This window comes from Thalassophryne amazonica, chromosome 10 (genome assembly GCF_902500255.1).
Source record: "Thalassophryne amazonica chromosome 10, fThaAma1.1, whole genome shotgun sequence".
NCBI classification, from domain to species: domain Eukaryota; kingdom Metazoa; phylum Chordata; class Actinopteri; order Batrachoidiformes; family Batrachoididae; genus Thalassophryne; species Thalassophryne amazonica.
The window spans coordinates 45135031-45162351 of NC_047112.1; the positions used below are offsets into that span (position 1 = coordinate 45135031).

The 27321-nt window shown below is 41.0% G+C and overlaps 1 protein-coding gene across 1 annotated transcript in view; it reads left to right on the forward strand.

Moving 5' to 3' along the window:
* The window catches only part of LOC117518100 (neuronal growth regulator 1-like), a 469907-nt gene that overhangs the window by 8479 nt on the left and 434107 nt on the right, over window positions 1-27321 (forward strand). The window contains exons 3-4 of the mRNA XM_034179163.1: window positions 4283-4286; window positions 16233-16471. Coding sequence (XP_034035054.1) covers window positions 4283-4286; window positions 16233-16471 — 243 coding nt within the window. The remainder of the gene's footprint in view (window positions 1-4282; window positions 4287-16232; window positions 16472-27321) is intronic.

Consider the following 27321-nt stretch of genomic DNA (forward strand, 5'->3'; position numbering starts at 1 on the left):
ACTCACAAGGATTCACAAGAGTGTTCCCTTTTCAGTGTCATGATCGACCTGCCTCCTCTCGTTCTCAGTGTTGCTACTCTTGTTCCTGTATTTCATCCATTTTTCCCATTTATTTTCAAACTGGGTTTTGGATTCCATCATCTACAGTCCATAATATAATCAGAAGATTCAGAGAATCTGGAGAACTTTCTACACGTAAGCGGCAAGGCCAAAAACCAACAATGCCCGTGACCTTCGATCCCTCAGGTAATACTGCATTAAAAACCGACATCATTGTGTAAGGATCTTACCGTGTGGGCTCAGGAATACTTCAGAAAACCATTGTCAGTTAACACAGTTCGTTGCTACATCTACAAGTGCAAGTTAAAACTCTGCCATGCAAAGTGAAAGCCAAACATCAACAACATCCAGAAACGCCGCCACCTTCTCCGGGTCTGAGCTCATTTGAAATGGACAGATGCAAATGGAACAGTGTGCTGCGGTCTGATAAGTGGACATTTCAAATTGTTTTTGAAAATCATGGATGTCGTGTCCTACGGACAAAAGACGAAAAAGACCATCCAGATTGTTACCAGCGCTAAGTTCAAAAGCCAGCATTGGTAATGGTATGGGGATGTGTTAGTGCCCATGGCATGGGCAACTTACACATCTGTGATGGCACCATCAATGCTGCATCTAAAAAGGAGTGATCACACCTTGGAGAGCTGTTGCACCAAGTGGACTGACATGAATCATGGCTCCAACACGAGAGATGTCAATTGAAACAAAGGAGAGGATTATCAAACTCTTAAAAGAGGGTAAATCATCACGCAATGTTGCAAAAGATGTTGGTTGTTCACAGTCAGCTGTGTCTAAACTCTGGACCAAATACAAACAACATGGGAAAGTTGTTAAAGGCAAACATACTGGTAGACCAAGGAAGACATCAAAGCGTCAAGACAGAAAACTTAAAGCAATATGTCTCAAAAATCGAAAATGCACAACAAAACAAATGAGGAACGAATGGGAGGAAACTGGAGTCAACGTCTGTGACCGAACTGTAAGAAACCGCCTAAAGGAAATGGGATTTACATACAGAAAAGCTAAATGAAAGCCATCATTAACACCTAAACAGAAAAAAACAAGGTTACAATGGGCTAAAGAAAAGCAATCGTGGACTGTGGATGACTGGATGAATGTCATATTCAGTGATGAATCTCGAATCTGCATTGGGCAAGGTGATGATGCTGGAACTTTTGTTTGGTGCCGTTCCAATGAGATTTAAAAGATGACTGCCTGAAGAGAACATGTAAATTTCCACAGTCATTGATGATATGGGGCTGCATGTCAGGTAAAGGCACTGGGGAGATGGCTGTCATTACATCATCAATAAATGCACAAGTTTACGTTGATATTTTGGACACTTTTCTGATGTTTGAGGATGATGAAATCATTTTTCAAGAAGATAATGCATCTTGCCATAGAGCAAAAACTGTGAAAACATTCCTTGCAAAAGACATATAGGGTCAATTTCATGACATAAGGTCAATGTCAACAAGCAGATGTGATTTGATGCAGGTGTTAGTTTTGGGGATGGAAATTTACAGGGTGATTCCATAATGTATTCCTCAGAATTGAGTCAGTCCATATTTTTTTCCTCTGCTTGGTCTAAAAAGTAACCGTTACTGACTGCCACAATCTTTTTTTCTTGATTTCTTATAGTGTTTCTTAAAGCCAGAAAGTTGCCATTTGAAATGACTTTAGTTTTGTGTCATGTCAATGATCTGCTTTTTTTCTACAAAATTAAACAACAGAATGAACATCCTCCGAGGCCGGTGATTCCATAATTTTTGCCAGGGGTTGTAGTCTGGAAAATATGGCAGCAAGTAGCAATACTTCTAAAATTTGGACATTTATTGTCAGTACATTTTATGTGTTGTTGGACCATCTAGTATAGTAAGTCCCTTTAATTTAATTAATTTAATTAATATTTATTATTTATTTTATTATATTTAATTATATTTATTTATATTGCGCCAAATCACAACAAAGTTGCCTCCAGGCTCTTCACACAAGTAAGGTCAAATCTTACCAACCTCCAGAGCAAGCACACAGGTGACAGTGGTAAGGAAAACTCCCTCTGATGATTTGAGGAAAAAACCTCATGCGACCAGACTCAACGGGGTGACCATCTGCTTGGGCCATGCTACTGACACAATTGACAAAACAATTTACAAAACAAATGTACAGGAAATTTTGCTGGTGCACAGGACGGAAGTGTTGCAGAATTAGACACCACTCCCATCTCTGATGGAGCCGCTCCTCAGACAGAGAGAAAAAATAGAATCAAGCATCAGAAAGACAACAAATACAGTATAATTTGTCAGCATTAAGCACCACAAAAACAGAAGAAATACTAAGGTGATTGCTGGCCACTAGCCCTAAGGGCCCTTCACACATAGTGCGAATTTGGTTGATTTGTGCAGAAAGTACGCATGAAGCAGGAATCGTGTGCAAAACGTGTAATTTCGTAGCTGCCTCCAACGCCTCGTACACATTTTGTTACAACTACCTGCACACACCAGCGGCTGAAACACAGAGTGTGTGCCGTGCGAACCCATCGATCCCTCTCGCTGCAGGTGTCGGCCAAATTTCAGCTGACATGCACGAATATCTAACAGCTCAGTTGTAGTTGAGGAGTTCATGCCTCGGCGCAGTGATAAATAAGGTTGTTGTTCCACTAAACACTGCAGCAAAACTGTAAACCATAAAGTGAGTTATCAGAGGAGGTGGTGGTCTAGTGGATAATGCTTTGGGCTTGAGACCAGAGTATCCTTAGTTCAAATCCCAGCCTGACTGGAAAATTACTAAGGGCCCTTGGACAAGGTTCTTAAATCCTCAGTTGCTCCCGGTATGTAGTGAGTGCCTTGTATGGCAGCACTCTCACATCGGGGTGAATGTGAGGCATTATTGTGTAAAGCACTTTGAACGTCTGATGCAGATGGGAAAGCACTATATAAACAGTCCATTTACCATTTATCAGAGACCACTGATGCAAGAGGCATGATGTCAATATTTGTGACAGCAATACCACATGCGAGAACAAAATCCAGGGTATTTCCACTAATGTGCATTGAATCCTGAATGCATTGCTGAAATCCTTATACATACAATGATTTGCAGAGGGGATCAGAAGGCTTATTGTATGAATGTTGAAGTCACCAATAATCAGAATGTTATCTGCACTAGTCGACAGATGAACTCTCCCAGTTCATCTAAGAATTCAGAGTATGGGCCAGGGGGCCTATATACAGTGACAAAGTAATATGGCTGATTTTTATTCTTCTGACCATGGCAATACGTACCATCGTGGGCAGAGTGGAGAATCAGATGTTCAAACAAATTATATTTGTGACCCCTAACAGTTAATAAACTAAACCTAGATTTATAAATAAGAGCAACACCCCACCTTGCTTCACATCAGGAGGGACGTGACTAAATGTGTACGCCAGTCGGCATGCCTCATTTAAGGGGAGGACAGCTGTAGGTTTAAGCCAGGTTTCACATAACCCAAACATATCTAAGTGCTGATTCATAATTAGATCATTAATCAGCAATGATTTTGACGACAGTGATCTTATGTTAATGAGACCCAGGCTAAGGGCATCAGTGGGGTTGACAGTTGGACTGTTTGGATTTAGGGGTATATATAAGATGCCTGGAAGTAGGTTTAGGTTTGAGACATTCCACATGGGTTGTAGGCAGCAGACACAAAATATTTGTTTTTGCTGGAATAGCCAACGGGCCATCCTCAGTTTCAGCGTCATCCAATGTAGTAATGGGCATTAAGTTTGCAAAGCATATCCCTCAATGATTTTTATGGACATGTCTGCGGAAACAGACCACAGTCTCAACTGGACAAATTTCCCTCCTTGCCACATAAACTGCACTATAACCATAGTGGAATTTCTGCACAAATTTCCCCGCTAATCTAAAGGATTCCACATCCACATTTGTTATAGCCTTGCAGGGTCTCTAATCACTTGCTCTGGAGCCTGCTGTAAAGTCATAATGTTACCCTCCCTGTAGAGCTCTATCTATGTTCGCAGACAAGATTGGGACACCTTCCCCAATAGGGTGAAGGCTGTTCGGCATCAGCAAGCTACGGCGGCCCCAAAATGAAGGCCAGTTATTAATAAAACTAAAGCCTTGCTGTCTACAAAATTGTGCCAGCCAGCTATTTAACGATTTCAGTCTGTTAAACATCTTTTATGCCAGATTACATGGATAAATGTGGCAGGAGTGAGGTTTGAACCGGGCACTTTCTGCACTGAAACCAAGCGCACTAACCACTTGACCACCACCTCTGCCCTGTTGTACATCTACTATAATAAGTCAAATCATTATTGGCAACATGTTAAGCTAAGAATAATGCTATATATAGTCTAACTTATTCATTGTTTGGCTTGTGTGGATAGTATAACTAGTCTCTCACATGAACCTTTGCTAATTTTGCTTTTGCTTTTAATGTTGTTTTGATGATAGCCAATCAAAGATTTCTACTGTTATCATGCAGCTATTAAAACTCATAATTAATGCAATGACCTGAAAGGTGCTATAAACAATTTAGAACCAGCATCTCAAGCTGGTTGACTGACTTCCCTTCAATCATTCCTCCCTAAACCTTTATCCTCAACCTCTCTATCAACACTGAGGAGAATAAATGCCAAATGGAGCTTGTTTACAGCTTGAAGGGCTCTCTATCTGGAAATGCCCAATTTTTGCTGGTTCTACTCTGACCATATTGTTTGACAGAGGTCTTTGTACCTTCTGAATGTGGTTTGTTGGGGATATAAATGTCTAGACAGCTGCAGGCTGGTGCCCTAAACTTGCATGGATGGCTGGTGTGGATTTGAAAACAAGGAACAGAAAAGCTGGGATAATAATACACTCAGAGGGAGTGTTGTTTGCCATGTTTTCCACCTTTAATGTCAATAACAGTGACATTATGAAGATGTTATGTGTATTCAAACATTCCCAGTTAAATACAAACAATGTACATGCTATTGCACATAGATGCTATTGAGGCAGAAATACTGCAGGTGAATACCGTAACTGTTTGTAATTTTATGTAACCCTTTATCCACTTCATCCAGCAAGTGTCCGACACATCAGTGGTATATTTCGTCAGCAAGGCAAAGTTGATTTTTCCATTGATCTGGTGCATCAAAGCTCACCATGAATTAATCAGTTCATCCTCATTATACGCTGTTTTTTATTTTATAATTACAGCATAATAACATTTCTTATTTTTGAGTTATTGTCCAAACAAGCTGGCTGGAATGGACTAAACCACCATGTGTTTTTGCAGTCCAAACTGTATGCTATTTCCAGCACAAAGAAAAATGTTTTGACACATATGAGGACAAGATGAGACAATCAAAACATTGTCGCTTTACTGTGACTGGTAGTTTTGCTGTTGCCTGTAGAGCCAAGGCTGTCATTATTATGTGCCTGTTAAAGCTTGCTTCACTGAAATAATAAAGTACTTGGATGAACGATCAATGGAGCAATATTTTTTTTTGGGGGGGGGGGGGGGGAGACTATTCATGATTTAGGATGGTATTTTTTCACTTTTAAAGCTTGTTTCCATCTGTTAAGCTGTACATCACACCCTAGCTAAACTGAACCATTTTAGTCATCCCCTAGTGTGTACTCATCAAGCAAAAGTACTCTTAGCAGTCTAAAAAAAAGACAGGAAAAAAAATGTGCCTTCACAGCAGTAAGTCAATTTTCACACATTGATGACACATAGCTTCTATGCACTTCTGCCGTGACATTCAGTGTGTCGGTGTGAAATGCATTTTCTCACTTTAGAATGCAGTGGAAAGTTGAGCTCTGTCGAAGGCAGTGAGACATCCTAAAGGCTGTAGAGCAGGCACAGTCATCAAGGCATCTCTCTCTATGTGTCAGTATGACAAAAATGAAAAAGAGAGGAATGAAACATCTGTTCCTGACTTCTCGATCACAGGCCTTCCTCATACATTTTTATGGCTGGATTACACTCTGTCATTATGCTCTTCACAACTCTTGTTTCAGGTTAAGTGACACTGCTATTAACAGAAACACAAAAGCATTATCTTTCTGCACATGTTCTGCTATATTGACACTGTGAAGCCCAAATTTTCTGACTCAATCTGCTTTAAGTGGACTATTCTAGCCAGTCTCATTAAAGTATCATTTTGATTGACTGTAAATGGAAAAAGTGCTGTCTGACGTGCAGCACAGCATGAATGATGCGGTGCTCTGGGACCAGTGTATGCCCTGTGATTATTTTTAGCACAGTCCTTGCAACATAATTGATGTCACGTGAGCTCTGACTGGATGGAGTCTGCAAAATCTCACTTGTGACAGGAAAAATCTAATAAAACAGCTAATTAATTAAAGCTACAGTGTGTAGCATTTAGTGTCATCTAGTGGTAAGGTTTCAGATTGCGCAATGCTGGGTACGAGTTTGTTTTCCTTTATGTTTTTACAGCTTTGGTGACTGAGATTCATGTTCCTTTGCCTTCTTTTGTAATAAGCAATATGTATAATCCTCCACTTCAAAAATTGAGGGTTGTCAAACTTGTTAGCCTGCACTCGCGACCAGCAGACTGTGTAAATTGTTGACCAACCACTAGTTCCACTTCTTTTTTCTTCAGTCATCTGGTCACACTGCAAAATGTGAAAGGCATAAGGTAAAAGGAAGTATGTCCCTTTTTTGGCTGCTGTATTGACATGGTAGTGCAACATGCCATCCTCCATGAGGGGACCTGCCCCATCTACAAGGTAGGACTGTGAAAACTCCGCAGATCCACAAAATTCCACAGATTTCATCACGGGGAAGGGGGTGGGTGTTAGTGTTTTACTCTGTAATCGTGATCGTCACTGAGTTTTTAAAATGTCTAGTGTTCTTTTATTTACGACATTGTGCAAGTTTTATAAGTACGTGGACACTGATCTGTGTGTTACAGATACAAATCAGTGTCCTCGGATCCGTGGAGTTTCGAGCAGAAAAATCCGTCTCTCAAAGCCTGGCTGTTGCGACAATTGTAAAGTGGGACTGGTTGGTTGCTGCGGTGAGGCTGTGTGGCTCCTGCACGAAGCTTTAAGCTAAATGTAGCATGTGGATATCACAAACCTTTAGAGCTCTGAAGTTTTTAAAAGAAGAAATGTGCAGCATGTCTCTCTCATGGACCAACGTCAGACAGAGAGAAGATGGCGAGAAAGATGGTTTGAAAAAGTCTTATAAGGACAGCAATCCGTGGAATTGGACTGTAAGCTCAGGAAACACGGTAAGAATTTTTCTCTCTGGAAAATAAACATTGTGCTGTTCAAACAGGATTTTAGAAAAAGATTATGTGACTTTTTTCATTAATCTAGACTTTCTTTCATTGGAAAAAAGACTGTGGCTTTGAATTGATTTACATGAATTTACACAAGAATGTAAATGAGTTTTTATTAATGTAGATTTTTTTCATGGGAAAAAGACACTGTGGATTTGAATGGATTTACAGGAATTTCCTGAAGAATATGTGGCTTTTTTACTATAAAGGTATGTTATACCTTTGATATTTTGATATTGATATTTTACCACAATTTTCATAATATTCTCCAAGCTTTAGCTGTGGTTTTTGAAATGCTATAGTCTTTTCAGTCTTCAAGAATTTCATGTCATTTAATTGTTCTGAGTTAAGGCATAATTTGGTTTACAGTTAAAAGGAAAATCATTCCCGGTCCTACTTCCACGTCATATTCTGTTATTTCAACATGATCATTGAGGGTTCAAATGAAAGTTTGAATACAGGGTCATTTAAATATGCACTGATTTTGAGATTTTTGTTCCAGGAGATGCTGAAAATATATTAGATAAAAAAATTAATTTGGTTTCTGGGATCCCACGGGACCTGAGAACTCTGCGTCCTGGGGGTCTGTGTCTCCCAGACCCCTGCAAATTTTCCTCAGATTTCACAATTTTCATTTCACAGCCCTGATATGGGGCAATTGAAAAGTTTTGAGCCTGGCTCAGAAAAAGTAGGCTGTGGTTCTCCATCTTCTGCATTCAGAGAAACATTTCTTGAGGGTGTGAAATTTTGACTTACTGGGTGCAATGATGATAAATGTTGGTTTCTCAGAATGCAAAAGATGGAGAACCATATCCTACATTTTCTGCGTCAGGATCAAAACTTCTCAACCACCCCTCATTTATATGATGGCCTCATTCTTCATGAAAACACTTTTATTGGTATAAATACGGTAATTACATCTATATCTGAATTGTTGTAATTACAACAATTCAAAGGCCCCCATCCCATCAAACACCCCCCCCCCCCAACTTTTTTCGGCAAATTGCATGTCGTGAAATTGTGAATTCTTGAGAGACCAGAGTAAAATGAAAATGACGTATTCCTACCTCATTGCTGCAGCCGCAGTGCATCGTACAGACTTTTCCCTGTCACGCAAATGCCTGTCGTTGTCCTTTCATGGAAACATTTTATTAGATCTTATTCATTGTTTTGATAACGCACTTTCCTCCCCGCACAAGACAGCCGTTTTGCTGTTTTCAGGGTTGCAAGCTTATCCTTTTTCCTACACCACTCCCGGATGCAACTAGAAAAATCCAAGTGCCACGGTGCTTCCCCTTCTCTTCTCTTCCACTTGACCTCTGCAGAGTAGCAATGTTTACGCAGAGCCATTTTTTATACAGCTACTGCTGCCACATTTTTTTCGAGTCTGCACTGCTTCTCTTACATGCAGTGCACATGTCTGTATGTACCGTAAAGGCCGTACTGTGTACAGCATTCTTGCCAGCATGTGCACACAAATGGTCATTAATAAACGCCTGCCTTTTCAAAAATTTCATGCACCCATGGTGTTTAATAGAGTAAATATGGTATACACTAATGAACAAGATGGATGTGAATGCTGTAGTATGTTCTGTTTATGCTAGTAAACACCTCAAAATCCAAGAAAATTATGCTGCAAATTAGAGCCCGACGATATACCAGCCAGCCGATATTATCGGGCGACATAAGCCCTTTTCAAAGTACTCACTATTGGCCAAAATTTTGCAGATAGAACGCCGATAATTTCTCATAAACAGAACAGTTACTGAAATAATGTTTGTGTCGGCAATCTAAAATGTCCTTGCACCATTTGTTCAGTAGATGGAGCTCTGACTCCATTCAACTGAGAGCTGCTTACACCCCTGCTTAAATGTGTTCATCACCGGCCCCCGTAGTTCACTGTCACACTGCACTGATCGGCTGACAGAAGCATACAATTAAGTTTATAAGGATATTGTTTGTAATAACTTTGCGATTACATTTACCCCACATTTCTCCCGTTTCAGTTCAACTCAGTGTGATTAACTCAGTTTATGTAGTAATGTGTCAAATGTGCTTCATTGCGTCGGTCACGCTTTTTATTAAGCCTACGTTGTGACCTTATTTCTAGCATGAAAAACTTTTGTTTACTGCTAAGAGGTTGAAACATTCAGCTGATCCGCTGATTTATCGGCTATCGGCAAATCAGCCGATTTATCAATTATCTGCATTTTTTTCATCCAAATATCGTTATCGGCATCGGCCTCAAAAAATCCATATCGGTCGGGCTCTACTGCAAATACATTTCTTCATTATACATCTAATCTGTGACTGTACATGCTTATTTATGCTCTGTCTTTCATTGTGAAGTAGAAAACAGCAAACAAATGCTTCTGTGCTGTTTCAATGTCCTGAGTGTTTCTTATATTAGTTTCACAACAATGAATTTCAGGCAACACAAGGTTCTATGTTGAAGTCTGCTCGTGTTATGTGCCAACACCAAAATAAAAAACACAACTTTGGAATGGAAGCTATTCAAGTGTGAAATATTGAAATATGTTTGCATGACTAGTTCTGTGAAGTTGGTGCCAGGAACAATACAGTGTGTATGTTTGAGGGGTTGAGGATACAGCATGCAAACAGAGTGAAGACCCGGTGTGAATTAGTTAATTTAATCAAAATGACTGAAAGATTTCAGCAGAATGAATTGCAATCTGGTTCTTCGAGCAGCTCTGCCATAATGCAGTTATTGCTTTGTCATCATTGTCCATTTGTGTAAGCTGCTACAGCGGCCTGATTGCTGATTTTAGCGTTGTTATTACTCAGCACCCACCACCACACCAAGTGATGTCAAAACAAAATGGATCAAAGTGCAATTGATTTAGATTTGAACAAAACTGAATCATTACAGGTGCTGTAATTAATAAATCTAAATTAACATGTTATTTGATGGTCATAATATGATCAAATGAAATGAACTTGATCACACAAAACATGAAATATTTTGGTTCATAGTGTCTGCAGTGAAATAAATGTGAAACGCAAGGATTGCTGTGGGTTTCCCCCCCCCCCCCCCCCTACACATTTTCCATATCATCTCAACTTTTTCTAAAATGTGATAGTAAACAAACAAACTGTAATTTATATATGTATAGAAAAACTGATAATCGGTGTTGTCTTTATTCATTCATTTAAAGGGTCAGATATGTTTTGCAGCTCCAGATTCATTTTATTTGGTGAAAGATGGTGTAAAAATTGCTCTTTTGACCGTAAAGGTTGTAGAACCCTAGGTTCTACAACCTCAAACCCAGAGTGGGTCATAGCTGGGCTCATCACCCTGTAAGCAGCATTTGCAACATTTCAAAAAAGCTGTTTCTCAGTGTATGTATGTATATCAATAACAGCTGCAGCTAACTTACACCAGAACTAAATGAATCCAACCACAACATTTTATGTCAAAGTGTTACTGATATATATCATAGTGTCAGAGTGTTACAAGTACACAGTACAGGCTCTTCACAGCTCAGTGGCATCACTTCTGGGAGGGCTTAAATTTGAAATGCCTTTTCTGTAAATTAACAACAGACTAGAACAGAATTTGATTGATGGATACATGTTGAAAAATGTATAACTTGCAATAAAATGGTCTTTGTGCCTACATATTTCTGTTTTTAATCACCATTTTTGTTATGAAATATGTAGGCCCATATAGGATTTTATTGCAAGTTATGCATTTGCCAAAATTAACTTTCTACAAAGACACCTGCTCTTTGGGATAGGAGTTGGACAAACCCTGTAAAGACTGGGGCTTGGATCCTGGTGTGTGCACCAAACTACCTCTTGGACACTTCTTCTACAACATCTCAGTCCATCAAGCTGCAAATGGGTACCAGTCTTGACAAGGAAAGGAACCTGTGATGGAATTGAATCCCTGGAATCCTTAAATTCTATTGTAGTTAGGTTTTGTTGGCAGAAATACAGAATGGAAGAGAACCTTGGCTTGGTTTTCTTTCAGTAAATCTGGTCATAAGGTCAGCATCGCCACTGCTCAGGCGGTCAGTGGGCTAACCAACAGACTGGTCTGTTGGACCCAGATTTCTATATGGTGTTGTTTTCATTACTCACCATTTTTTTTTATTATTTACCACTTATTTGTGATAATACCTCTAGGGTAGTGGCCTGTCTATGAGAGACTAGCCAGCACTAATCCATTGTCCTCTGCTTGCTTGTCTGACAGACATTTTCTTGGCATGTAGGGTAAAGAGCTTTGTGGTTGGTGCCAAACTGATTTCCTTGGTGGCTTTAGTGCTGGAACTGGCAGTCTTGATGGCATGTTGACAACGTTTAAAGACCCAAACTATATTGCCTCTTTTCCTATTCAGTATTTCATTTTTTGTGACAAGATATGCCGTGGCTTTATTTTTTAAACCCAACCACTGCCAGAGTGAAGAGTAAACCAACATTTTGTGCCAGTTGTCATCATAGAGTCCTCTTGTTGTACAGTTTAATAATGCTTTGTTCCCATACACTTAGCTTCCAAAAATACAGCCCTATTTACAGCCGGGGTTGTTTGATTATCTCTAGGTGGAATGAAGGCTTCAGTGTGCATTCATACCATGTCGTGCTCAGTGATCTGTAAGGCAGAAATGTTTCTGTCTTTCGGTTCATTTCGAAATCAAGCCCGAAGATAAGTCGAGGCCAGCTCTCTGCTTTGTCTGAAGTGAAGTCACAAAACCTTCAGAGCAGTTTCGGGTCATATAAGCAACACCAAAGCTTTTTAGTTTGTTCAAAGGTAAACATAGTTTTCAGGACAATATGTGACAGAAGGGTAACTGCAAGACTGAAAGAGAAAGATTACAAGATGGTAGTGAGACCAGTTGTTTATATGGCTTAGACGTGGTGGTGCAAACAAAAAGACAGGCAGCAAAGCTGGAAGTGGCAGAGCTGAAGATGCTGCAATTTTCTTTGGGAGTGACAAGGATGGACTGGATGAGGAAGGATTGTAACACGGGGCAGCACTCATAGGACTAATGTAAGAGAGGCGAGATTGAGGTGGGACCCAGGGTATACAGGGAGAAGGATGTTGAAGGTGGAGCCACCAGGCAGGATAGAGGGAGACAAAAGAGGAGGTTTTTGGATGTAATGAAGACAGACTGGGATTTGTTTGGTGTAACAGAAGAAGATGCAAAGGACAGGGCAAGTTCGAGTCAGATTGTATTTATAGTGTACAGTGTAGGTAAGGTTTAACATTACCCATCACCTGAGCAAGCACATTAAGCAACAGTGGTAAAGACCAACTCCCTCTGGAGTTTTTTTTTTTTTTTAATACAGGAAGAAACCTGAGGTAAACCAGACTCAGTGGGGTGAGCATCTGCTTTGGCCATAACAAAATAAGAAATACGGTGCATCAGGAAAGTATTCACAGCGCGTCACTTTTTCCACATTTTGTTATGTCACAACCCTTATTCTAAAATAGATGAAATTCATTTTTTCCTCAAAATTCTACTCACAACAACCTATAATACACACACACACATCTTCAAATACTTAGTTCTATTAAGGGTCACGGGGGCTGGAGCCTATCCCAACAGTCATAGAGCGCGAGGGGTAAATTCAGTTCACCTGGGGTAAATTCAGTTGATTGGAAATGATTTGGAAGGCACACACCTGTCCACATATAAGGTCCCACAGTTGACAGTGCATGTTGGAGTTTAAACCAAGCATGAAAGTCAAAAGGAATTATCTGTAGACCTCTGACACAGGATTTTCTCGAGGCACAAATTCTAAGGAAGGGGACAGGGAACATTTCTGTTGCTTTGAAGGTCTCAATAGGCACAGTGACCTCCATCATTCGTAAATGGAAGACATTCAGATCCACCAGGACTCTTCCTACAGCTGGCCGCCTGTCCTAAACTGAATGGATCACTCAGTTAAGACAGGGAAGACAAGTCTTAGTCAGGGAGATGACCAAGAACCTGATGGTCACTCTGTCAGAGCTCCAGCATTCCTCTGTGGAGAGAGGAGACCCTTCCAGAAGGATGTCTCTGCAGCAATCCACCAATCAGGCCTGTATGGTAGACTGACCAGACAGAAGCTACTCATTTCACTAAGGACTGGTTTCAGGAAGGAAACAAGGCACCATCTCTACATTGAAGCATGGTGGTGACAGCATCATACTGTGGGTTGTTTTCAGTGTCAGGAACTGGGAGACTAGTCAAGATTGAGGGAAAGATGAATGCAGCAATGAACAGATTCATCCTGGATGAAAACCAGCACCAGAGTGCTCTTGACCTCTTGACCTCAGACTGGGGCGACAGTTCATCTTTCAGTAGGACAATGACCCTGACACCGTCATTTACACACCTAGTCCATGACCGATGTGCGACGGAACAATGGCCTCTTCTTGCTGTTACTCTCACTGGCTCTCACCAGGGTTGCAGGCTGATAACAGTGGGGTCTCCATGGTCACAACAACGATCCCTCCTTCTCACCATCACTCTCCATCGGTCTCCAACAGATTGTTGAGTGTATTGAACTGTTTAAACACTTGCAGCAGTCTGAAAGGTGAAAAGATACAGGGGTCTCATAATCAGTCTCCTTAACGCTCACAGGGCCCAACCCACTCCCAACCTGATCCTGTTGGTCATAATAGATGCTGAATTGACTCTGCATGAGGTTGCACCATTGATCGTGGATATGAACATATATTTCCACTCACACAATTCAGTTGAAATGCATGCTTAGTGTAAACACAAATAACAGATCAAACTGGAGACCAGCCAAGACTTGTGGGAGTTGAGAAAATATCATATTCTTGTAGGTCTCATTCCAGTGTGAATGAAGAATAAGCACACAGCCAAGATATCAAAGGAGTGGCTTCAGGACAACCTCTGTGAATGTCCTTGAGTGGCCCAGCCAGAGCCCAGACCTGAATCTAATCAAACATCTGTTGAGAGATCTGAGAATGGCTGTGCACCGACGCTCTTCATCCAACCTGATGGAGCTTGAGAGGTGCTGCAAAGATGAATGGGCAAAACTGCCCAAAGACAAGTACACCAAGCTTGTGGCATCATATTCAAGAAGACTTATTGTTGTTGTGTAAAAGTGTAATGACACGGACCCACAACAGGGGGCGTAAATGAACGGTCAATGGAAATAAAAAGTAACACTTTAATGTTGTGAACTGTGCACAACGGATACAGATACAATTCAATACTACGGTCAATTATACAGTTGGTGTCGTGTGGGCAGGCTCGAGGATAGGAGACGCCTGTCCAGATAGGAGTCGGACCCACACGATTTCCACCGCCAACGGATCTGGAAACACACCAGAGCCGCCAAGACCCGAGTCACCAGGTGGCCACCGTCTCCAGCTGTCAGATCGGGTACTGCTGGCAGGAAGCAGAAACAGTCAAGAGTGGGTGTGTGAGCACACACCCAGTAAACAGTCAGCAGAGTTTTGATAAAGGGGAGAAAACACCTCCACCTCCTGTTTCTCAACTCAGAGTTCGTGCAGAATCCAATGTCACACTAATTAATGCAGTAGTGAGGAGCGGGAACGCCAACTCCTCTCGACTTCCACACACTCAGCCTCAAGCTGCGAGTGTACAAAGGATATGTCTACAACTCAGAACACAGATTAACAGCCTTTCCGAGCTTAGAAGCAAAATACGTTGCAACAATAAGCTTAGCTGATCAAAGCAAAAAGACGGCTGAGAGTTTACCTGAATGCTTCAGATGATTTCTCGGCAGGGGTGTGGTGTCTTCTCCAGGCTTTTATGGATGGCATGATGAGATGATGAGCGACAGCTGTCAGGGTTCCTGAAGCTCCTGGCGGCGAACTGCGCCCTCTGGTGCCTGAAGCCCGTCTACAGGCCGGGCGCCCTCTGGTGTTGGCCAGCAGTACCTCCTCTTCGGGCGACCCACACAACAGTTGTTGCCAAAGGTGCATCAACAAAGGACTGGGCAAAGGGTGTGAATACTTATGTATATGTGATTTCTAAATTTCTTATTTTTTAATAAATTTGCAAAAATGTTCTATTTTTTCATGTTGTCATTATGGGGTGTTGTGAGAGGAATTTTGAGGGGGAAAATTAATTTACTCAATTTTGGAATAAGGCTGTAACAAATGTGAGAGAAGTGAAGCATTGTGAATACTTTCCAGATGCACCGTAAGTTAAGTACAGTAAAGAAATGTCAATCATGCAAAGACAGAATTCTTGCAAAGACGCAACCATATAGAGTCAAGTGGTCAAAACAACAGATGACTCAAAAAAATAAAAATAACATCCAAATGGTGCAGAACAGAGTCTTAGTAAATGGAATATAATTGGTGAATCTGTGTAAAAGTAGGAATATAGTTGGAACATGCTCCAGAATTCATCATTATTAGTCTTCCAGAAGTCCTCAGCACAGACTGGATTTCCTTTTAGAGAGTTTTTTCCCATTATTTTTCACTTTAAAAGTACTACTGCATCATTCATAAACGTCCCGAAGCTAGATGTTGAATCTCATTCACCAGATGCTGAGATTTTAAGAAGTTGGTTTAATTTTATTGAGGATGGACACGTGTTGGCCAATGTCAGGCAAACTCCTTCTTTTGCAATAAAGTAGTTCCTGTGTAGCCTCCATTGCTTTGACATTAAAATGTTTTTTTGTGCAAAGCCCTTTGATGACCATATGTTATCTGCAGTGACACAGTAAGCCATTTACATCACATAAAAAGGTAAAATGCAAAATAGCTGGCAGTTCTGCAGAAGAGCAAAAAATGTAACACATACATAATGTCTATCAGCTGCTATCACCTAAATTTTTAAAGATATTTCTATTCCCAGTTGTCTGTCAGAATCAAACTGTTTCTCATTGAAGTGTCTCCTGTCATTGTAGGTGCTACCTGCTGGATGGCATCTCAAAAGGAGCCTGGTTGAATCGCTCAAGCATCATATTCGCAGGGAATGACAAGTGGTCTGTTGATCCACGGGTGTCTATCGTGTCCAACATTGGAGATAATCATGAGTACAGCCTTCAGATACAAAAGGTGGATGTAACCGACGATGGCCAGTACACATGCTCCATTCAGAGTGAGCGCAACCCACGGCCAAAGCTCCTCAACCTTATCGTCAAAGGTGCGTATGGCATGTGTCCCTGTGCATTTTTGATACATATTTTTGAATATACAATATTTTAAAATAACATTACTGATCATGACGCAGCAAAATGACAAAGGGGGGGGGGGGGGGGGGTTCTGATGAGAGGCACCCCTGTCTTGCTACAGACCTTTTTGATATGAAAATGATTTGATATGAAAATGGTACATTCTGTGGCTACCTTAAAATTGACTTTGTCTGTCCACAGGTCATTTCCAAGTAGCTTTACTGTAAGACACGTATTTCTAGTGAAACATTAAACTTGAGTTCAAAAAGCAAAGAATGAACATGTATTTGTAAAGATTTTGGTTTGTACATCTACCTTATGTAAGACTAGCATGAGCTCTGTTTCTGCTCTGACAGACATCGCCTATTTCAGTTTCTTGTCTTCAGTGTTGGGCTGAATGCCTCTTTTAGTCGCACACACATTCATCACAGTGCTCAAAGTTTAATTTGCTTGATGCCGAGCAGAGGTGCCACGTGCGGAGCAGAGTGATGTTTAGCAACAGTGCCTGCCACTTTTATGTCTGCTGCTTTGCTCAGTGGTGGCTTCTGTGCAATGCTAGCCACTGAAAATAATGGATTTCCGAGTGGTGCTTTGGGCGTTAGGTGTGGAAGGATCTACAGGGGGTGCATGTTGAAAGTATGATGGGGTAGCACTCCTCCGGTTTAGAAAAACCTGTGGTCTCTGTTACCTTGTAACAGGTGAATGAGAATACATTACAAGTAATGCATATAAGTAAGAAAGCAATTTTTTTTAGGAATAAGCTCTCATCTTTTTACTTAAGTGCATTTGCTATAATGCTTTTGTTACAACAATTCTGCTCCAATCAGGTGGAGCAGCACCTCCACATGTACCATGGCACACAGTATGGATGAAAAGAAGCAGCACTTGTTTAGGGGTAGTTAGCACTGTTACCTCACAGTGATAAGGGTCCCAGGTTGCTTCCGAACTTGTCCCTTTCTGTGCAGAGTTTCCATGTTCTCCCTGTGTTTACGTGTGTTTGCTCCAGGTGTCTGGCTTCTTGTCACCTCTAAAGACATGCGGGTTGGGTGAAATGGTGACTCTAAATTGACTGTAGACATAAGTGAGAGTATGAATGAGTTGTCTAGCTCGATGTGTTGGACCTACGATAGACTGGTAGCCTGTCGAGGGGGTACTCCGCCTCGCGCCCAAAGACTGCTGGTATAGGCTCCATCCCCCCAATGATGCTTAATTGGAATAAGTAGGTACATGGTAGTTATGTAGCAGCTGCTTGACTAACTCTTTGTTGCAACTCCCAAGAAACACTGCCATCTCCACTTTGAAACTCTTCTTTCAAAGTTCACAAACACATTAAAGGCTCAGGTAAAACAAACAAACAAAAAAAACCCCCCACAAACTTATATTCTGTTTTATATAGGGCTAAGAAGGTTCCAGATAGTTTCCTTTACTGAGTATCAGTGGTGCCCTTTGGGATTGTGATTGTACCAAGCACTATTTATATCAGTTGTACATGCGATTATGCATTGTGTAGTGGAGTGCACAATGCGCTCCAACTACACAACTCCACAACAATCAGTCCCATTGAAAGTACATAGAAATTAAAAATGGAAAAAAAAATGTCAACACTAATTGAGCACAAATGTCACATGTGCTGTTGTCTGCAAGTCCAGTGTTAGCACATCAAAGTTTGGCCAATAACATGGCATCCATTCCATTTCTGTTCCATTATTCTGACAGCTTCATCGAGGAGTGGACCAAAGAAGAATTTTTATAAAACAAGAAAAAAAAAAAAGTTCAAATCTCAGTTTTAGTCTCCTATTGTGCCTTCTGGCAAGCTGCAGCTGAAATTTCATGTTTTCTTTTGACGAATGTCCTTCGATTCGGCACTCCACCATGAACCTGTGACAGGTGACGCAACAGTCCATACTTTCCTATGCATTAGGGGTGTGACAATACATTCAGTTCACAAGGTGATACGATACATTCTACTGGGTTCACAGAAAGAGACGAGGCAATTATTTTAACACCATTTTAAGAGCCTTTTATTTGACTGAAAGTTCTAAAATGCAAATCAATGTAAGTGCATTTTTGAAACCTTTTAACTAATCCAGTATCATCAGTATTCATCTTGCAATGAATGTCACTTCAGGTCTACTTTGAGTATGAAATATCATGTTCTCTCCATGGTCCCTGATACAACCCCCATCTCTCTCTCTCCCTCCCCCTCTCTCCATCCCCCTTTCTCTCAAGCCCCCTGTCACATTGGCGTATTTGTAGAACTGCTCATTGCAGCGTTGTGTTTCATTTAAATATGCCTGAAATACGCGCGTACTCAGCCTTTTTCAGTGTTCATTCATACTTGCAGCTGCATGTGTTTGCATTTTAATGTGTGCACACAGTCGCGTGTACCATGCCGCTATTAAACCAGTTCAGTGCTATTTTCTGCCTCCGTGGAAGTGCGCTCTGTTCGCTACTGCATGGTGTTGGTGCGGCTCAAAAACAGTCATTTACATTATTATTATTTTTTTTTTATTATTTTTTTTATGCAGCGAGTGCACGTTTATTTTAAAGAGTCACAGCTCTGATTAGACAGAGAGAGAGAGAGAGAGAGTGCGAGAGATCGCTTTTATGAAATGACAACACTGTGAACAGTCCTCATATAATGAGTCCAGTATGATAAGTGAAGCAACAATCTTGCAGTATTTATAGCTCCAGAAGAACAACGGGGAGATGTGAAATGGCGTACAGTACCGTGTTGAAGCGTGGGCGGGCTCACAATAGCAGACAGTAGCACGGCGCTGGCGTGTACTTGCGTGAAGGGCTCCATGCTGTGCTGTACGCTGAAGAAAATTAAACATGTTAATTTCTTCCGCCCTACGCGTGTAGCCCTCAACATACTGCTGCGTATTGAGAAAAACAGTGGCTCTCTACAAATATGCCACTGTGACAGGGCTTCACTCCCTCTGACCCCCTCGCTCTTCCCCTCTGTCTTGACACACACATACACACCTGATCCTGTTTACAAACAACTGTTTGTGTGAAAGGCATTACATTTGTTGCGAGACGCCAGAGCATGCTCAGTTTGCATGTTTACTCTGGTTCTGCTTTGCCTCACGAGTGAGCACCCTTATAAGTCTATAAAAGTCATCCATTTATGTCATAAGTGGCGTGAATAGCCTGTCCCATTTCAAAGACTGCTTGTGAAGTCGCCGATGTTCATAGTCTTTTTTACACAACAGTTATACAACAGTTGTATCCTTCACACAACTCAAACTGTCCCATGAGCCATTGTGCAGTGTTTTTTCCCACATGAAAATGGTTGGTAAAAAGACATGAGGAAGAAACACTTTTAGGAGCAGTATGTACAGTTATAAACAAGTAATATTTATTAGTAAAGCATAAATAAGCACTGAAAAATGATTACGAAACTACATGTTACACCCACTATGCTAGCTTGGCGTGTGCAGCTGTCAAGGTCGCCAGGTGACAGGAGAACGCGGTTTTTGATCGCAGGTTCTGCTCTTCCAAGATTAAGCTTGGCTGCATGAGATCTTGTAACACCACAACTGTTCAGAGCTTCTCCAGTCACAACCCACAAGAAGCCTCTGTCAGAGTTGTCCTTGCGTGTCTTAATCAGTCCCTCCAGTTTCCAGTGTGCATGCGAGTAGAATGTGTTTGTCCATCTATATGTGGCTCTGCGGTAGAAGGTGTGCCACGCCTCATGCCACCCTGCCCACATGATGGGATAGGCTCCAGCCCCCTGTGACCCTTGATTGGAGTAAGCAAGTATAGCACATTAGCATGTGAATGAATGATTACTTAATTATGCATAGAATGTTACACACACCGAACCTCACACACATGAAAAAAAACCTGCCCCTTCTTCATGGCCGCTCCTGTCACATGCGTTGATAATGTCCAGCAAACAAGTCTCATTTACCATCATAAGTAAGTGCAAAGAACGAGCAAAACAGTATCCTGTGCTTCATGAGAGTGGGATAAAATTGTTTTGGCAATTACCCATGTAATTCAACTGTAGATTATCATTTAAATGCAGTGGGAGCTTCTGAAGACGAGGAAGAAACACCAGACCTAAACAAATTAATAAATTATTTCAACATATTGTCATATCTGTGAATGTAATATTTTGGTTCACCAAATCCAACTGTGCCTTGAACCGGTGCTTTAGCATCTTGTTTGTATAGACTGGAGTCAGCGATAGCCAGCCGCTGTGCAACGTTATTGTTGGTAATAGTAAAAGTAAAGTGAGCTTAAGGGGGAAAATGTCAAAGGACCATGTTAGATATGTGCCAATTAAACTGTGTCGGATTAAGTGTAATTTGGTGTGGAAGCCATGACTCTCAGGCTTTGCTGGCTAAAAGCCAGGCTACAGTGCATCCGGAAAGTATTCACAGAGCTTAACTTTTCCACATTTTATGTTACAAGCCTTACACTAACATGGATGAAAATTCATTATTTTTCCAAAATTCTACACAAAACCCCATATGACATATAAAAACAAGTTTCTTGGGATTTTGCAAATTCAATAAAAAAAAAAGCAAAAAAAAAAACAAAACTAAGAGGTCAGATTGACAGTGCTCTCCAAAAGTACTGGAACATTTGGTGTTTCACAGATTTTAATTTGTTTATTGCCATTCAAATACAAAAAAGAAATAAAAGAAAAAAGAAATTCTTAAAGGATTTCTTAAAAAGACTTGAAAGTTCAGCTACACTTTGCCAGAAGATACAGCTGGCGATGCACATCTAGATTTGATATTTTGGTGAAAGAAAAATCTTTCTCTGCTCCACTTCATCATGAAGCTGTATAACTGGTGATTCAAATACAAAACATGCACTATGCACAGTTTTCTCCATTCACAGCCACAGAAGTCAGTAACTTCTTCTGGGTTGTCTGGGTGTCTTGGTGTCTTTCCTCACTCTTCTCCCTTCTTGCACAGTCACTCAGTTTTTGAGACCCATCTACTCCATGCAGATACAGACTCCATACAAGGTTACAGAAACATTTCTGCTGCTTTGAAGGTCCCAATGACAATCACAATCACAGTGGCCTCCATCATCCATAAATGGAAGAAATTTGGATCCACCAGGACTTTCCTAGAGCTGGTAGCCCATCTAAAATGAGCAATCAGGGGAGAAGGACAGTAGTCAGGGAGGTGACCAAGACCCAATGGTCACTCTATCAGAGCTCCTGTATTCCTCTGTAGAGAGAAGTGAACCTGCCAGAAGGAGTACCATTGCTGCAGCAATCCACCAATCAGGCCTGTATGATAGAGTGGCCAGACGGACACCACTCCTTAGTAAAAGGCACATGGCAGCCCGCCTGGGGTTTTGCCAAAAGGCACTCAAAGGATTCTCAGATAATGAGAAACAAAATCTCTGGTCTGAAGAGGCAAAGATTGACCTCTTTGGTGTGAATGCCAGGTGTCATGTTTGGAGGAAACCAGGACCCATCCCTACAGTGAAGCATGGTGGTGGCATCATCATGCTGTGGGGATGTTTTTCAGCAGCAGGAATTGGGAGACTAGTCAGGATGAGGAAAAGATGAATGCAGCAATGTACAGAGACATCCTGGATGAAAACCTGCTCCAGAGTGCTCTTGACCTCCGACTGAGGCAATGGTTCATCTTCAGCAGGACAGTGACCCTAAGCCACAGCCAATATATCAAAGGAGTGGTTTCAGGGCACTCTGTGAATGTCCTTGAGTGGCCCAGCCAGAGCCCAGACCTGAATCTGTTTGACATCTCTCGAGACATCTGAAAATGGCTGTGCACTGACACTCCCCATCCAAACCTCATGGAGCTTGAGAGGTGCTGCAAAGCGGAATGGGCAAAACTGCTCAAATATAGGTCTGTCAAGCTTGTGGCATCATAGTGAAGAAGATGTGAGAGGTTGTAATTGCAGCCAAGGGTGCATCAATACCAGTTTTGAGCAAAGGGTGTAAATACTTTTTTGTGTTATCATTATGGGGTGTTATGAGCAGAATTTTGAGGGATAACAATTCAATTACTCGATTTTGGAATAAGACTAACATAAAATGTGGAAACAGTGAAGCGCTGTGAATACTTTCCGGATGCACTGTAATGTTTTAAACATCATAAATGAACTGAGTGGTTCATTTTTAGACATGAGCCATATGGTTGAGCCACCACCACATGAATGAGCTTCTTTTTTTGCCGGCTTCTGAACAAAAGCAGTAATTGGCCTAATTAAAAGGTCTTGAGACTTGAAAATCACACTTCCTTAAATTGCAATGTTGATTATAAAACGATAAATTGTGCAGCCATACATCCATGTCTTATTGACTTGCCCATGGGAGAAGGTTTAATGACGTGAACTACATCTTCGGGGACGTAGAAACATTTCAACATTTGAGGCGGTGTCTATCTGTTTTTACTCCACAGTATGTTGTCTTCAAAGTCAGTTTGCAATGCACACAACTTTACCAAAAATCATCATGGAGGTAATGGCTTATCATTGTAAAATTATTTATTAGTTGGCAGTGGTGGGTAGAATACTAAAAATCTATACTCAAATAAAAATACAATTTCTACCAATACAAAACAACTCTAAAAAACAACTAAAACCGAAACCTCTTATTTGAGAAGAATGACTGGATTCCCTATTTTTCCAGGACACATTTAAAGATATGTTCAGAAATAATACAAACAAGCCAATATTTTTGGGATCATCAAAATATTATGGAAAAAAATCCAAAGCTATTGAACAGGAACCAGAAAAAAATGCTTTATAAAGTGACACAGACACACACACACACACACGCACGCACACACACATACACACACGTACACACATATTTTATTGTGCTTAAAAATACAAAGAAGGAGCTGAATTTTATGAAATATGAATAATCCAGCCTTGTCTAATCTTGTCACAGTTTTTGACCAACTAGTTTGTATACCTATGAGTAATTGCAGTGACACTTTTTGAATGGTTTAAAATACATGCTGAAGTGACAGGCGATATCAGACCCACAATCAGACCCTGAAAGTTGCTGAGGATTGTTTTGAACCGGTAGTGTCCATCGGAGGAGGTGCATCATATCTGAGGACACTCATAATATTATTCAGAGGAGTCTTAGTGCACGACTTGATGGAAATCTTCGGCTTTAAAGGGAGCTAAGAAAGTGGGCTGTGATGGCCCTGAGAGTGCACAAGAAGGTGTTTGTTAGAGGAATCTGTTACCAGATGATATCAATCAATCAATCAATCAATCAATTTTTTTATATAGCGCCAAATCACAACAAACAGTTGCCCCAAGGCGCTTTATATTGTAAAGGCAAGGCCATACAATAATTATGTAAAACCCCAACGGTCAAAACGACCCCTGTGAGCAAGCACTTGGCTACAGTGGGAAGGAAAAACTCCCTTTTAACAGGAAGAAACCTCCAGCAGAACCAGGCTCAGGGAGGGGCAGTCTTCTGCTGGGACTGGTTGGGGCTGAGGGAGAGAACCAGGAAAAAGACATGCTGTGGAGGGGAGCAGAGATCGATCACTAATGATTAAATGCAGAGTGGTGCATACAGAGCAAAAAGAGAAAGAAACAGTGCATCATGGGAACCCCCCAGCAGTCTACGTCTATAGCAGCATAACTAAGGGATGGTTCAGGGTCACCTGATCCAGCCCTAACTATAAGCTTTAGCAAAAAGGAAAGTTTTAAGCCTAATCTTAAAAGTAGAGAGGGTGTCTGTCTCCCTGATCTGAATTGGGAGCTGGTTCCACAGGAGAGGAGCCTGAAAGCTGAAGGATATGATGTGCTCAAGTAATCCTTGTCCTGCTTATGCAGATATCAAAACACTTGACTCTCCCAAACCCACACCTCGTCTCCCTGCAGTTGTGGTGGAAGATGGATCAGTGCTGACAGTTGCCTCTGCTCTACTGTCACATTGAGCTGGCTACTTTGAGCAGATGTATCAGGCTGATCCTAATACTGGGATGCAATACATTTCTTGTGCCAGGGTTCTTGTGGCTGATTTTCCAGTCAGTTGGGAACCACCAAATCTTGGTGAGACAGCAAAGCCTGTGAAACAGTTGAGGGCAGGGAAAGCTCCAGGAATCTGTAGCATTGGAGCTGAGGTCCTCCACACAGGTGGAGATGCTCTTCTGATTGCATTGCAAACAATCTTTGTTTCAGTCTTGGAGTTGGGTTTCATCCCTACAGATTGGAAGAAAGGACTTCTTTTCCCATTCTGGAAAGAAAAGGGTATAACAGCAAACCCACCAGCACCAGAGCGAAAATTCCAAATTAGATGACCACGATCATGGCCTCCCAAAAGAGGCCTCCCATACCATTCAACTCGGCTTTGCCTCGTTGAATGGTATGTTCCAGTTTTCACCTCATGAAATATTTGTACCATTGAACTCATAAACATTCATTATTTGTATATGATATTGCACTTTTCCATCTGCTGCAGATGCCCAAAGTGCGTTACAAGGATGGCCCTCACACACACACTGTCAAAATGCTGCCCTGCCAGGTGCTCAACTTCACACTGAGAACAGTTTGGGGACTAAGGCCCTTTTTCAAGGGGTCAGATTCTGATTCTGATTCTGATCAGGTTTTGAACCTATGGCCCTCTGGTTATAAACTCACTTCTCTAACCTTTCAGCCACCACTTCTTCAAGAGAAGCTAAAATCAAAAAGCTGTTGTCAAAATGATGAAGAAATGGACCACCAATTCAAAACAGGAACTGGAAGACTTTTTAAAAACAACTTTTTTTATTCATTTCTAAGCAGTAATGAAACAATGATTAATTCAGAATCAGAAAGGAAAAAAGAAAAACAGTGGGAAAATATTTCAACTCACAAGGATTCACAAGAGTGTTCCCTTTTCAGTGTCATGATCGACCTGCCTCCTCTCGTTCTCAGTGTTGCTACTCTTGTTCCTGTATTTCATCCATTTTTCCCATTTATTTTCAAACTGGGTTTTCTGCAGTCTCAACACATGTCAGTCTCTCCATCAGATAAATTGTTTCAATAATTTGGATCCATTTTTCCATAGCTGGGGGGTCAGCTTGGTATCACTTCCTTGTTTTGATTTTTTACAAGCCACTGTCAGTTTTTTAACAAATATTTATATTTTCCATGTACATATTCAACTGAAAAGTTACCTAATTACATACAGTATAATAGCATTCAATGGTAAATTATATTCCAAGATTTTTTTATTTCTCTATTTATGTTTTCCCGGTAGTTATTTGTTTTACAACATTTCCAGAATAGGTGGCTATGATTAGCATTTACTGATCCACAGTTTCTCCAGTATGGAAGATGTTGGTTCAAATATTTGCTTTTTACCTTATGATGCGTTTACACATAGGCAAGACACTTTACAAATGTCATATTTGCATCATTCTTGGCACATTCCTGACAACTTAATGTGACTTAACGCATCTGAATAGGTTTCTTAATAGTGTGTGTTGGTGCGTGATATTCGTGATTTTTGTGGAGCATGTTTTTGGCTGTCAAAACATCTTCCACGAATGTGAAACTTCCACGAATGTCACGCACCACCCTCATTTCGCCTCATGTCATGGAGGTCGCAATTGAGCGTGTTGATCCATCTTGATTAGTGGTGATCCTTAATAAAGCGTGACAGTTTTCTTCTCTGACATGCACACAATTAAACCCTGCTGCACCGCATTCAGTTTCATTGCTGCAGTAATGCTGAAGGAGGACAGTGACGCCAAGTCAGCTAAAAGTCTTGTTCCAATGCTCCTCAGCGCGCTCCTGCAGGTGTTCCACCTGCTGCATGTGCCTGATGTTTGGGAAAACGAGCATGATGAAAGCCGCGTGGAGCCACACATCTGGCTGTCTGTTTCCTCCTCCTCTCTGCGCCACTCCATGGCACAGAGCCCAACTAAACATGCAGTCTCAAAGTTTTTCTTCTGTGGCGCAAACTGGAGCGATCTGAATTGTTCAGCAGCTGATGGATGAACATGGGTGTGTGTGTGGAGACAATTCACCTCATTCACAATGTGACAGAACTTAACGTAACTCTATCGCGCGTAACAGCGCGCAACAATGCGGAAACTTATTCTTGACTGTGTGTAATGGTTCCTGATAATTCTCCACCAACACGTGCCATTAATCGTCACGCATGGTAACATATTGCAGCAGTTCCTGAGGACACCTGACACCTCTGCCCTGAATAATCACATTCGAGATCAGCGGCCAAGAATGTATACTTCCTGGCATTCGTGACTTGTCGTCGTTATGTGTAAACACACCTTTAGGTGTAATGAATAAGTGGATCAGGTTTTTCCATGAAAACACCCTCCATTTTTGAGAACCAGTTGTTGTTGTTTTTTTGTTTTTTTCCATGTTTTCCCAATCATTACTCATTATTTCAGGAGTTAATTCCTTTTCCCACTTTGTCTTCATGTGTTCTGTTGCATATTTAGTATTCATTAAAAGTGCATGATAAAATTTGAATATGAGTCTCATCATCTTTCCTTCATATGCTTTATTAATGTTTTTGTTCACTGTGTTCTCTTTCATGGAAGGAATCTTCTTGATTTCCCTATTATAATAATCTCTTGCTTGCAAATAACGAAAGAAACCATATTTGTCTAGACCAAATTTTCATCTCATCAAAGCTCATTAATTCCCTCTCCCTTTCCAAAATTTTCCATGTTGTGATTCTTTTTGTTACCATTGCTTAAATCACAGTCCTTGTTGAGCAGGTTTGAAACTGGTAGCATATGCTATCCATTTTAATGTATTAATATACTTCTGGAGTTTATATATATATATATATATATATATATATATATATATAATTTTATTTTTTATTTTATATTTT